The following is a 12,352-nucleotide window of genomic DNA, read 5'->3' as shown; positions in this document are numbered from 1 at the left end:
CAAAGACGAAATTACTGCTGTGCCTGACTGACTGGTAAATGCTCACTGCAACATGCCGGTGAGTTTCATCACTTAAAGAATAGGATAGAAGTCTTTTCCGGTCCCCAGTTTTCAGGCACAAAATTGTAATGTGTAGGTCCGACTGATGCTTCCCAGGGATCCACGAATCTCTGGGTTGCACGGTGGGACTTCAGTGACACAGGCTTGATCAGTCCACCTGGTAGGTATTCCACAAGATTGGATCTAAAGAGTTTAAACATGGGGGAAATTCTTCGTATCTTTTATAATATTTTTTGTGTGCATTTCTTGAACCAATCCCATGAAAATTATGTTTTTGGAGTGAAACTGCGAGGCATGTGATTGCCATGTACCTAAGTGGTTCCTGGAAAAGTCCAATACTCAAAGTTTCCACTAAAATAAGACAATCAGTATTAGCTACTTTTCATGTCTTCTTCACCTGGTGGTTTTAATGTTGTTTCCGGTTAGTGTAGAATGTATTAGTACATTAGCACGTAGTCATTTTTTTAAAGTACTGATTTTCTAGTTATTCTCTGACCAAAATCAACCATGCAGGGACAGAAAATGCACAAAATGGCTAAGAATCACAAGAAAACTATTGCATAATTTAACAAAGAGTCAGCAAACTTAGGATAATTCTTTACATGCAGTATTTTTGTTTTTTTGTCATGAACACCGAATACACGAATGGTGGTTTACTGTGAAACATAGTAAGGTCATGAAATAAAACCCACTCCAATTCTTAAAAAAAAAACCTAAACCCCCTCTCTGTTATCTAGATTTGCAGACGATTAGGGTCTGTAATGTGAGGACACTATAAGACCTTTATCTGCAGAAAACAGTGTGCAAAGAACAGGCGAGTACTGTCCATCCATTCGCTTATCCTTCTCAGGGTCGCGGGGGGCACTGGAGCCTATCCCAGCTGTCCTAGGGCAAGAGGCAGGGTACACCCTGCACAGGTTGCCAGTCTGTCGCAGAGCTAACACACACAGAAAGACAACCATTCACACCTATGGGCAATTTGCATTAATCAATTAACCTATCCCTACTAAGTGCATGTCTTTGGACGGTGGGAGGAAGCTAGAGTACCCAGAGGGAACCCACGCAAACACGGGGAGAACATGCAAACTCCACACAGAAAGACCCCGGCCTGATGGCGGAATTGAACTCAGGACCTCCTTGCTGTGCAGCAACAGTGCTAACCACCATGCCACCGTACTGTTATTCACTTATTTGTATTGCATACAGGGCCTTTCAGGTTCATGTGAGATAAGAGTGTGGTTGAAAGCAACGCTTCCTTATATAGTATTTCACAAATGTGGATTATCAAGCTCACTAGACAAGGAGCAAGCATTTAATGAATTGAATCAGTCATCACTGAATTCTGAATTCATAGATGAGAAATAAGTACCATGTATTACTCTCTTTATGCCCCCCCCCCCCAAAAAAAACAAACAACAACAACAATAAAAACAAAAACAAAAAAACAAACAAAAATTGAGCAGTTAGAGGTTTCAAAAATGTTTCTGAATTATGTTTAAATGCATTTTAAGCAAATATTGAAACAGAATGTGTAGTGTCACATTCAGTGTCACAAGTCCCCAAACGAAAAGTTATTAAAACATGTTAACATAGGAAAGGACGTCACCTGGAGTGAGCACTCAACCCTTTTCTGGATCTAATTCTCCTCCCAGCTGCTTCACATTTGGCTGCAACCTGCCTCCGTGTGAGCTGAAGGTTTCTGCACATTTAAGCCAACAGAATCACATCATCTGCAAAAAGCAGATATGACATTCTGACAACACCTTCCATGCCTTGGCCGTACATTGAAATTCTGTCCATAAACAGAAATGGTGTCAAATGGCAGCCAGTGTTGTGCAGTCCCACATCCACAGAGAAAAACTCTGACTCATGACTGGTAATGTGACCCAAGCTCTCACCAGAGTTATACATGGAACAGATAACCAGAATATATAAAATCATTCCTGGTACCCCATACTCTTTACAGAACATGCAGGGGGATGCAGCTGAATCCCTTCCCCAAGTCTACCACATGTAGACTGAGCAAACTCCCACGCACCTTTGAATATCCTTCAGAGGACAAAGAGCTGGTCCAGTATTCCACGACAAGAACAAAAACCACATCTTTCCTCCTTCCTCCTTCCAAGCAAAGCTAAGAAGGGTGATCCCCAAAGGTTGGAACACATGTACCAGCCCCCTTTCGTAATGAGAAGAACGTCTGCAAGAACCACCACCCCAATCTGCTAGTTCAGTGTGACGGCTCCTGACGTCCACCTAATGTCAACAACTCCACAATATTTACAGCCTTGAGAAACTCAGGGTGAATCTCATCCACCCTGGAAACCCTGCCATTAAGGAGTTGTTTAACTATGTCAGTGACCTCAGCCACAGGGACGTGGGAAGTTGTCCTCTTTGTCCTCAGTCTCAGCTTCCACTGCAGGTGTGTCAGTTGAATTGAGGAGATCTTCGAAGTACTCCACGACCTGGCTATTGAGGTATTGAAGACATGTGACCGTGGCAATATCTTATCCGCCACTTTGTGACAACCATGGTGACGATATGGGACCAAGTGAATAAGTCCCCAGCTACACAGGCCTAAAGACTGGTGGTTGTCAAATATGATGGACAACACTTGAGCAATGTCTGGATGATGCCATGTGTAGTCAGCAGCACAGTATACAATGTACACGGGAAGCCTCTTTGTCCTCTGAATGAAAGTCCAGCTCCATGGTCTCACTGAACTCCTTCCACACCCGGGTTTTTCTTCAGCCACTCCCATGAATGTACTCTGCTTGGCTTGCTGGTACTTGTCAGCTCCCTCCCAAGTCTCCGCTGCCTCCTAAGCTATACCAAGTTTCATAGGATTCATTCTTCAGCTTGACTGCCCCCTTTTCTTTCTGGGGTCACGTGCAATGCAAACAAGCACCTTATAGCCATTACTCTACACAAATTGTATTCAAATTAAGATTATAAAAGTAGTTTTAACTTTTCATGTTATCCTTTTGGTCACAATTGTACGCAAGAATAAACCACGTTTTGTTTTTGGCTGTTGTTTTACATGTTTTTCTATTAAATTATTTTAAACGAAATAGGTACTGATTATTTTAAATGTTTACACATGAGCATTTTCCTTCTCTTATGAGATTGTGTGGCTTTGTCTACTCATATACAGCACACTTGAGGCCTCTAGTTCGTTCCGAGGTTCTCGTCTTTTGTTTATTTCTTCAGACATGCTGCAGAGGAGACTTGAGCTCCTTGGGTTAGCTGCAGGCCAGCCACGATATTATGTAATATAGCCTAACAGATCACTCTCACGTCACTGGATTCCCCAACGGTGCATTTGAGATGCCTACGCTGTACAGTACACCTCTAACTGCACAGCGAACACAATGTCCTTTAACTTGCCACACATTTGGCAGCGGTCACGTTTTTCAGCTGCTGGCGCCACTGTCCAATCAGAGGCAGGAGAAGTCTAGGTGGGCGGGCACTGTAGCTAAGAGAACGTGACGTGCCTGACACTCCAGACAAGGGCACGCCTTTAACTACCAAATATGGCACAGTGGCTCTAACGAATATACCGTCCTTTGCATTTCGACGTATTTGAACAATGGCTGCTATATGAGGTGACCAGAAACTCATCCACCATCGGTTACCAGCTTTTGACTTTGAACCTCAAAGGGGATAATTAAACCTATCTGCTATAGGCGGCTGCCACCGTGCTCCACATGTGACCGAGCAGACAGGGCAGGGAGGGGCGGTCTGTCTCGTGTACGGTACCGTGGACCAGCGAGTTCTAGTCAACGTATCTGGGAAGCAGCACCAGCGACCCCACCGAAGAGAAGTTGTTGAGTTGCAGCTATAGCCTCTACCCGGATATACGGTCGTATACGTCGGCTTTAAGGACTACGACGTTTAAGCAGCACCAAGGACGAAGTAGGTGTATTCGAAGTTTTAAACGTTTTGCGGTTTTTTGTGTGTGTATACTGTCACTACTAATAGTGACAGTATAGTACTAGTGCGAGTTGACGCTCTGACGTTAGCTTGGCTATCAACCTTTGGTTAGCGTAAACAATGGTTAGCTAGTTGGTTAGCTTAACGTAGCTAATCCTGACTGTAATAATGAGGTCGTCTATTTTGCGTTTCACAAGTGTTCTTTGTCTTATTGTAAGTTACTTTAAACGGTAGTTATTTATCCCAAAGAACTACCCTTCATCGCATGCACTGTAATAGCTTTATTTAGTGACTGTATTTATCTATGTAGATTGGGTACAGCTGAATAATTTGACATTTATATTTTATGCAGGCGAAGTTTTCTTGTATTTCCATTTAGTTACGTTAATCACACACGTTTTGGGTGAAATATAAATAAAAGATGACCCAATGGCTAATATTGTGGGTTTGTGTTCTTATAAATTCAGCTGGAATTGTTTAATGAGGTCAAATGAATCTAAAGCACCCACACCAAGAAGAGGGAGTTGTTTATTACAGTCTTAAAAAACTTTATGTCTATGTAACTGGTCGCGTCAGCTAAAAAGATGACCAACAGTGTCTATTTCTGACTTTACAACTTTATGTCCTGCCATTGCTATGTAAAGAGGGCCTACTTAGTGTTGTCTCAGCTTTCGCCTTTGATGTTCTGATGTAGTTTTGTGAAAGCTTCCGGAGAGCTGGACCTTGTCAGTGCTGCGGGAAGAGCGATGACCACAAAGAGGAAGGCAGAGAATCACACCAGGGCAGGAAACCTTCCTGTCATCATGAAGCCTGGACGCTCCCAAGCTGATTCAGAGAGAGACTCTGGCTTTTCAGGTTTAGTTACACTCCTTCATATCAAAATATTGAAGTGTTTCTGAAGATGACATTTAATTTGAATTGAACCCCAATTAACCCCTTTCATCTGATCTATAGATGCGAGCTCAGAGCACATGAGCACGATGGACACCACAGATTCTGAGGATTCACCACACCCTGTTGTACAGCAGGGACCACGGACCACTGGCTCAGGGACCCACCCTTCTGGACTTGCAGTGGTGGGTGGGCTCTCTCCCATGATCATCATGAACAATGTCCTGCTCAAGCAGGTAATTTGGGGAAAGACTTCATTATAAAACCACAATATTCCAACGAGAAAAAAAAACCCAAACAAAAAACCCCCAAAATAAATAATCTCTTGAATTCCATTCACAGTATCAAACCAAGAACTACGTTGTCTTAATTATGCCTTTTTTTTCTTATGGCATCTGAAGAATTTCATTAGGAATAGTGGTGTTGCTCTTAATTGTGTTTCGGTGATACCAACATGGTGTTTTGATAAAGTACAGCTTTCAAGGATTTGTCTTCATAAAATGTAACTGTGTGCATCTCAAGCTTATTTTTTTTGCCTTGTTTTTCCAGTTTATTTTAGCAGAAATAATAAATTCGGGTGCACTGATTGGGTCACACTTGTTTTTCTCCTAAGGAATGAGCCACATGTCAGGGCCTGACATTAAAGTCAGAAATTGGTGGGCCAGGCCATCTATATTGACAAGGAAGTTGATTTAGCGATATTTGTGTGCAAAAGATTTATTTCAGTGCCCCCAGAGATGGCAAGTAACTGGATGTGTGAAAATGTGTGACAGAGAATATGGGGGAGCTACTGAGAAAAGCGAAACGAAAACCTTATTTGCTAACTGTAATTCTGTGGTTTCTAAAACCATTTTCACACATGTTCTGTAGCTTTGAGCTTTTCTAGACATTAGCAGACGGGGACACATGTGAGAACACAAAGTCAGAAGTGGTCAGGTCAAACATTAAATGATTGGTAACCTAGTAGAGCACTGTGTGATGCTTGATTGTGCACAGGTATTTGCATGGTGTAACCTCAGCGAGTGGGTGTCATGTGTATTAGCTCCGGCGCCTACACCTATAACACTGTATCATTGTATTTCCTGTAATGAGAGCACATCTGAAATGGACTTGGGTCTGTATGTGTTGTATGAGAAAGGGTAACTTAGGATGATGTTTTGACCTGATTCTTCCAACATTGTCCCAAGGTTGTGTGTGAAAACTGCTTAAACCCACTGAAGACTGGAGATTCTGCTAGTGATGGCAAGTGGAGAATGACAGCTGTCTCATAAATATGTCCTTTTTGGGTTAAAGTGTGGTATGTAGACTTGTACTGTGTGGGTACTCTTCAGAAAGAAATGAGATGATCACACAACAACTGGTTGCTATGTGAGCACCCAGGAGCTCCTTAAGGAACTGTATGAGCTGTGATGCTGACCTGATTTTCAGAGCTTTCAATATCCCTCTTGTTGTTTGCAGCCTGGAGAGAATCCTCCTGCTCTGAAGCCCTGGGGGTTTAGTCCAACTGTGGAGGTGGTTCAGCAGCCTCAGGTGGTCTTTATCCAGCCTGTGGTTTCTCGTCAAGCTTCCTCAGGCACCAAAGAGGCCAACTCTAAACACAGACGCCCTAAGAAGTATTTTCCAATCCTAAAATCCTACCCAAAGATTGCCCCACATCCCGGGGACAGCTCTAGCTCCTCAGGAAGAGGAACTGCCCCCTCAACTTACTCCTCCTCTTCTTCTTCAGGGTCAGAGAAATGTAGTACTTTGACCTCCATCACTCGGGAACACTGTCAGCGAGAGAAGCCACAGAGAAGTTTATGTAATAGTGCTGGTAACTCTGGCCCAACCACTCCTGGTCTTCCTGCAACCCCCACCACAATGTCTCCTTTGCTCCAGAGCAGATCATGTCTCTTAACAGGAGAAACCAACACCACTCCTGTGAGGGAGAGGCCTTCATCGGCTGTCAGCCAGGCAGACTGTACGACTTTGCTGTCTTTCAGTCATGCTACTGGATCCAAAAACTTTACACTCCCTGTTTCCCCAGCGGTCGTCTCACTGAGTGAAGGTAACGACAGTGACGGTGATGCTGACACAAGAAGGAAGCGCTTCTGCAACACTTACAACATCCTGAGCAATTCTGGCCTGCTAGACATCACACTCCGTACCAAGGAGCTCCTCAAGCAGAACCAGCGCACGCAGAACGACATAGACCGGCTGAAAAAACAAACAGACCTCTTTCTTCAGGCTCTGCGGAGCGGAGACACCAGCATCTGTGTTAAACTGCAGGCCACTCTTTTGGAAGAAGACAGAGAATGAGAAAGAGCGATCTGTTCAGTCCAGTTTAAAAGCAGATTAGACCTGAACTAGGCCTTCATAGTAATCCTATAGACTTGAGATGGGAAGGAAGACAAGGATTGGTGGTTGGTTGCATACAGAGACAGATGGACCGAAAGTAATGCGTGCCCCACAATACACACCCACCCCCCGGACTCTCAGATAGGCAGCATGCTGTGGCCTACATTTAGGCTGCCGGCTGCCTTAGGGCCCTGACACACCAAGCTAACCTAAAAAAAAAAGTTGGTGTTGACTTTTTATTGTCTCTCATTTAAGAGTCGCACTCATTGTAACATTATAGGAGGCGGCCAGCTGGCCACCAACGTGCACATGTGTTGTGCACCTGTATGAGGGGAAATATTTATTGAAAGAAGCAGTCGGTGTGCTAAGATTATAAATTGAAAATACAAAAACACCCTTATAAATTTTTCGGTGGACATTGTACACTTTGCTGTCAGCCTGTAGTTTCTGGGGTTTTTTTTTTAGAAATCTTTAAAAAAAAAGGTGAACAACGCAATGTATGGGTCAACAGCCTGTCTGCGAAGGACACGCTGCAAAAATGACAGCTTTGGACAGCCACATACTTCAAGTGCTGACTGCTGGACTACTATTGGCTTGTTGTGTTGGGGACCAAATGAGGCAGACGCAGCTCAATGTTCTTCCTCACTGAGCCGGACTAGATCTCTTCCACTGAAGCTGTGTCCGTGCTGGTGACAATTTTAGCAATCAAAACTCAGAAGCTCTAAGAATTTCTTCTCTCAGTGTAGTTGTAGTACAACAAAGCTTAATTTAAATCCTGACACTGGTCATTTAAATCTGGATACAACATGAGAAGGTGTTTGAAAAGAGAATCTATGTATAAATCAGTCTGATCATATGTCTTGTTGCAAAAATTACTTGCATCATTCATGGTAGTTGTCTTTTGCGTTGCTTGACAGACACGAAGTTGACAGTGAAATTCAAGTCCAATTGAGTTCATGCAGCAGTTACAGTTGCAACAAAAACTCTGACGGTTTCTTGTGTCACACTGAATGTGTTCAGGGCTTCTTCGCCTGTCAGCGTAGTCAGACTTACATGTGCCTACACAGTGTCTTTTGTTGAAGCTCAATTTGGAAAATGTGAGTTGAAAGTTATGGTGTGGCCAGTTGACAGTTAAACTTTGTCTTTCCCATCATGTTGATGGCAGATGTTCCTGTGTGAACTGTCTTCATGGCCATTTAAATGCTTCCCTGACATCCCTTTGTAAATGTTTTTGTTTTTGGCTTTTTCCACTTGTAGTTAAGGCCTGTTTGAGTGTAAACAACACATGGCCGTAATATTAATATTTCAATATTGACTGCCTTCAAGAGCAGAGTTTTTCCTGTATGTTTACATGTGTTTATAGAGCTACTTTTTTCCAACTTTTTATTGTAATTTTTTTTTAGTCCACTAATAAAAACCCCATCTTTTAGAACTCTTGATGAAGACCAGTCGTTGTGCATAAATGGCCTTTCAAAATCCAGATATTTTTAATGTACAGTTAAGTTTAAGTTTCTCTTTTGTAATCATGGCCTTAAAATCCAAACCCAGTGTATGTCAGATAACTTTGCATTTGCACTAAGAAATGTAAAAGTAGCTCTGAAGCAATTTCTGGACAGAAATTAATGGCAGCTATGATACTGTAGCTTTTTTTGTTTTGTTTTGTTTTTTACATGAAGTGTATTACAACACATAAGCACACTACTAATCTATACATATGACTTATGTAGTATAACAATAAATAACATTTTCATCTTTTCTATTACTGATAGTTTCTGCAGTGTTAAGTGTTTTTGTACATTGTGCATGTGATTGTGTAATATTTGATGTGACGGTTCTGTTCCTACAGTGCTTACGTTGACTTAAAATGGTCTCTTAGTGCAGAGGGATACTTTTATATACCTTCTGTTTAAACTTGCCATCTAAGCATGAATACGGTTTATTTAAAATGTTACCATAAAACGTGGAGGTGTCTGTCACACAAACAAAAACTCAGAGGTTTGGTTTCTTTCTTGAATGAATTGTTGGTACTCTGCAAAACAAAAAAACATGACGTCTGTATTGTTGCGCATTTGTCATGTATTTGCTTATTTGGAGTGCTCTCAGCCTACATCTTGTGTTTTATCAGTAGGCAAACATGTAAACACTTCTGTCCTCAACTCTCAACATCGCAAATATTTTGACTCTGGGGGAAGTGCCAGCTGCAGATTACAAGTTTCTAAAGTGAACACAGTAAATTCTTTGATTTGCTTCCTTCTTAAGCTACTCCCAAACCAAATTTATAATGTGAGTTTAGGGAGGTTGCGCTATCTGACATCCAGCCTTTTAGGTTGCACTCAAGACTTTGAGGTCATCCAACTTACTCCACCCACTTTCTTACTGCAGTGCACCAATTTCACTGTCAGCAACACAGATACAGATGCATCTGCATCAACAATCTTGGAAGGATTTAGTGGCTTAGCGTCTCTCCTACTGAGAGTGCTGTGGTTATTGTGGCTGGATAAATGACTGCTTGACCCTCAGAAATCATATTTTCCATATAATCTGCAACAAAGTTCAGATGAGTTTTGAAACTCTTCAGCTCATGGCCTTGTAAAACAATTTGTAAAAGTCGACTTTGTAATACATAACACAGCTTCCCACCCCACTCCCTCTGATCCTTCTGCGATTGTTTGTGACCTTATCGTCCAGCATGCAACAGTTTGGAGTATTTTCCTGACCTTTGAGTCTGCTCTTTCAGATCCTTTGTACTCGAGACAGCTGTATTGAGAATAAGTTGTTTCGAAGTCGCTTTGGCTCTAAATGAAATTCCTGACTTGTAATCAGTTATTTACTCCCACTTTATCTCAAATAAGTTCCATGTGTCGCCTTGTTTGATGCATTTGGCTCATATAAGTTTCCACTGACTTTCTGCAATAACCACAGACGAGATGTCGAGGCAGTGTCACAGTGACATTCTAAACTTTTCTACAATAACAAGCTAAATATGATGACTGGATTATATGGTCTAAAATCAGTAGATGTTAACAGACCCACCATTCAGTTATGAATTCATTTTTTTAATAAATGGAAGAAAACTAAATTCTTCCACGCCGTAGCCTATATATCTAACTTTTCATATGGCTTTGTAATGCTAGATGAGTAATTTGTCTACCCTATGTTCTTGGTGAAAGCCTTATTGAGATACTCGAGCAGCAGGATGGCCGCTACGATTTTGCTCTTTGTTTTTTTAACTCCCCTCAGCCAACAGCAAATACTATCATTTTACAACTGTCTCACTTTCTTCTGTACTTTCAGGTGCTGTCTTTGCAGAATTCCCTTTATTTTTCCTTGGACCAGGTTTCCACCTCGCACTTTTACCCGAGTTTATGAAATTGTTTAAAACACTCTTGACCGATTTGTCCTCGGCTGTAAATGATTCTAGGATAAATTTTGAGTTTGTTTTCTTAACGGTTCACTGCACAGTTCAAAAACAAGAAAGAAAAAAATCTTAAAAATGTCGGGACGGCCTTCTTCTGAAGTTCTAGCTGTTTTGAGGCTGGTTCACTGCCAGTGGAATAAATCACGTATGAAAAGGTCACTGAACTTTCGACTGAAAATAGCACAAAAACGCTCTGTGCTTTCTTTACATGTACTTGTTGCTACCTGCTCGTGCGTAATCGTTGCCATTATCATGTCGCTGTCCAGGTTTCTTTGTGTGGATGAAGTTCCTTTTTGTGCAGATGTGCTTATGTAATGGACTATTTATGTTTCTGATGATACTAGTGTGTATGCCACATGCTGTGTTCCTGATCATGTTGTGTGACTGCAGTTTTTTTTCTTTGTTAAACGGTCAGCTTGTAGAGCAGTACAGTTTGGTAACACTGGATTTTGAGTTGAGTACTGGCAGCTTTGGTTCCTCAGTGCATTTCAGTCTGCCTTGTCACTTTAAAGATGCTGGTTTCAGTTTCAGTAGTACACCAGCAACAACGATGGACAAAAATATATTTAAATATCAGCTCAAATATATATTTTTAGGATCATGCAGACTGAATGTAATGTGCCTAGCTCGCTGTCTTTTTTTTTCCTTTATAAAATGTAAATAGAGGAAGTTGTTGAAGTCCTCATGATACTTTCCAAAGTGGGAAATTTTTGAGTTTTACGTCTTAAAACCTCTGAGGACATGAGACTTGTTATAAGTAACTTGTTATAAAACACTTCAGCTATATCATTCAAAGATCTTATAAACTAAGACTGAAAAGGTTTGATGTTACATGCTTTAGGGCTCTTTTTTTGTACATTTTAAGTTAGAGACTCATTGTTTGTGTAATAAATGTCTTTCCAAAGAAGCTGCTGTGGTTTCTTTCTTTTTTTCCTTTCTACAATTAAACATGTCCATTTGAATGGTAGTGCTGCTTGGTTGACATTTAAAACAGCACTCAGAGGTCACATAGTGAGGAAAACATTGAATTGTATAATCTCAGCTGGAAACAAGATTAGAAACAATGAAACGTGTTGCGTTTCTTTCAGCACACCTCTCTCATCACAAGAGCTGAGTGTGGAAAAAGGAAGTGGTTAAAAATAAATCTCTGCTTTCATGACATAAAAATAAGACACGAACAGAGGGTAGCTGTAGTTTCTTTAATTTTAGTTGGAACTCAGGCTTTACACCTACTTCTTTTAAAGGTGGCCTTTTTACTTGATATGTAATGAACATGAACACTGTTTTTAAATGTTAATAATCCAGTGCCAAACAAATGTGATCAGTATATCCCAGTAAAACAGTCACTTTTTTTCAAGCTTTAGATCCTGTAGACCCTGTTGCCATTAATACTTGCTCCACGGTAGTCTAAAACTAACTGTATGCTAATATCTTATTTATTTTTATGTAAAATGTACTGCATGTCACCACCAGGGAATCTTCGTCATTCAGCTCCAGTCTTCACGGGTCAACATTCTCCATCTCACCCTATCCCTATAGCATCCTGCTCTATCACACCATACCTCTCCATGTCTTCCTTCACTACTTGATCTTCCTCTTTTCCTCTTGCCTGGCAGCTCTATCTTCAACATCCTTTGTCCAGCATACCCAGTATTCTTCCTCTGCACATATCCACGGCCCTCTAACTTTTACTCCAAACCGTTCAACTTAAGCTTT

At 41.4% G+C, this 12,352-nt stretch overlaps 1 protein-coding gene across 1 annotated transcript; it reads left to right on the top strand.

Annotated features, from left to right (window-relative positions):
- Nucleotides 1–3,572: 3,572 nt before the first annotated feature.
- Nucleotides 3,573–11,543, top strand: cipcb (CLOCK-interacting pacemaker b). The gene is made up of 4 exons (XM_004542111.6): nt 3,573–3,972; nt 4,685–4,845; nt 4,945–5,117; nt 6,340–11,543. Exons 2-4 carry the CDS (start codon nt 4,737–4,739, stop codon nt 7,177–7,179), a joined length of 1,122 nt encoding a protein of 373 aa, XP_004542168.2. The 5' UTR covers nt 3,573–3,972; nt 4,685–4,736; the 3' UTR covers nt 7,180–11,543.
- The last annotated feature ends 809 nt before the right edge of the window (nt 11,544–12,352 follow it).

This window comes from Maylandia zebra, linkage group LG15 (genome assembly GCF_041146795.1).
Source record: "Maylandia zebra isolate NMK-2024a linkage group LG15, Mzebra_GT3a, whole genome shotgun sequence".
Taxonomy (NCBI): Eukaryota; Metazoa; Chordata; class Actinopteri; order Cichliformes; family Cichlidae; genus Maylandia; species Maylandia zebra.
The sequence above is the reverse complement of the archived record's forward strand: the minus strand, read 5'-3'. Positions and strand labels throughout refer to the sequence as shown.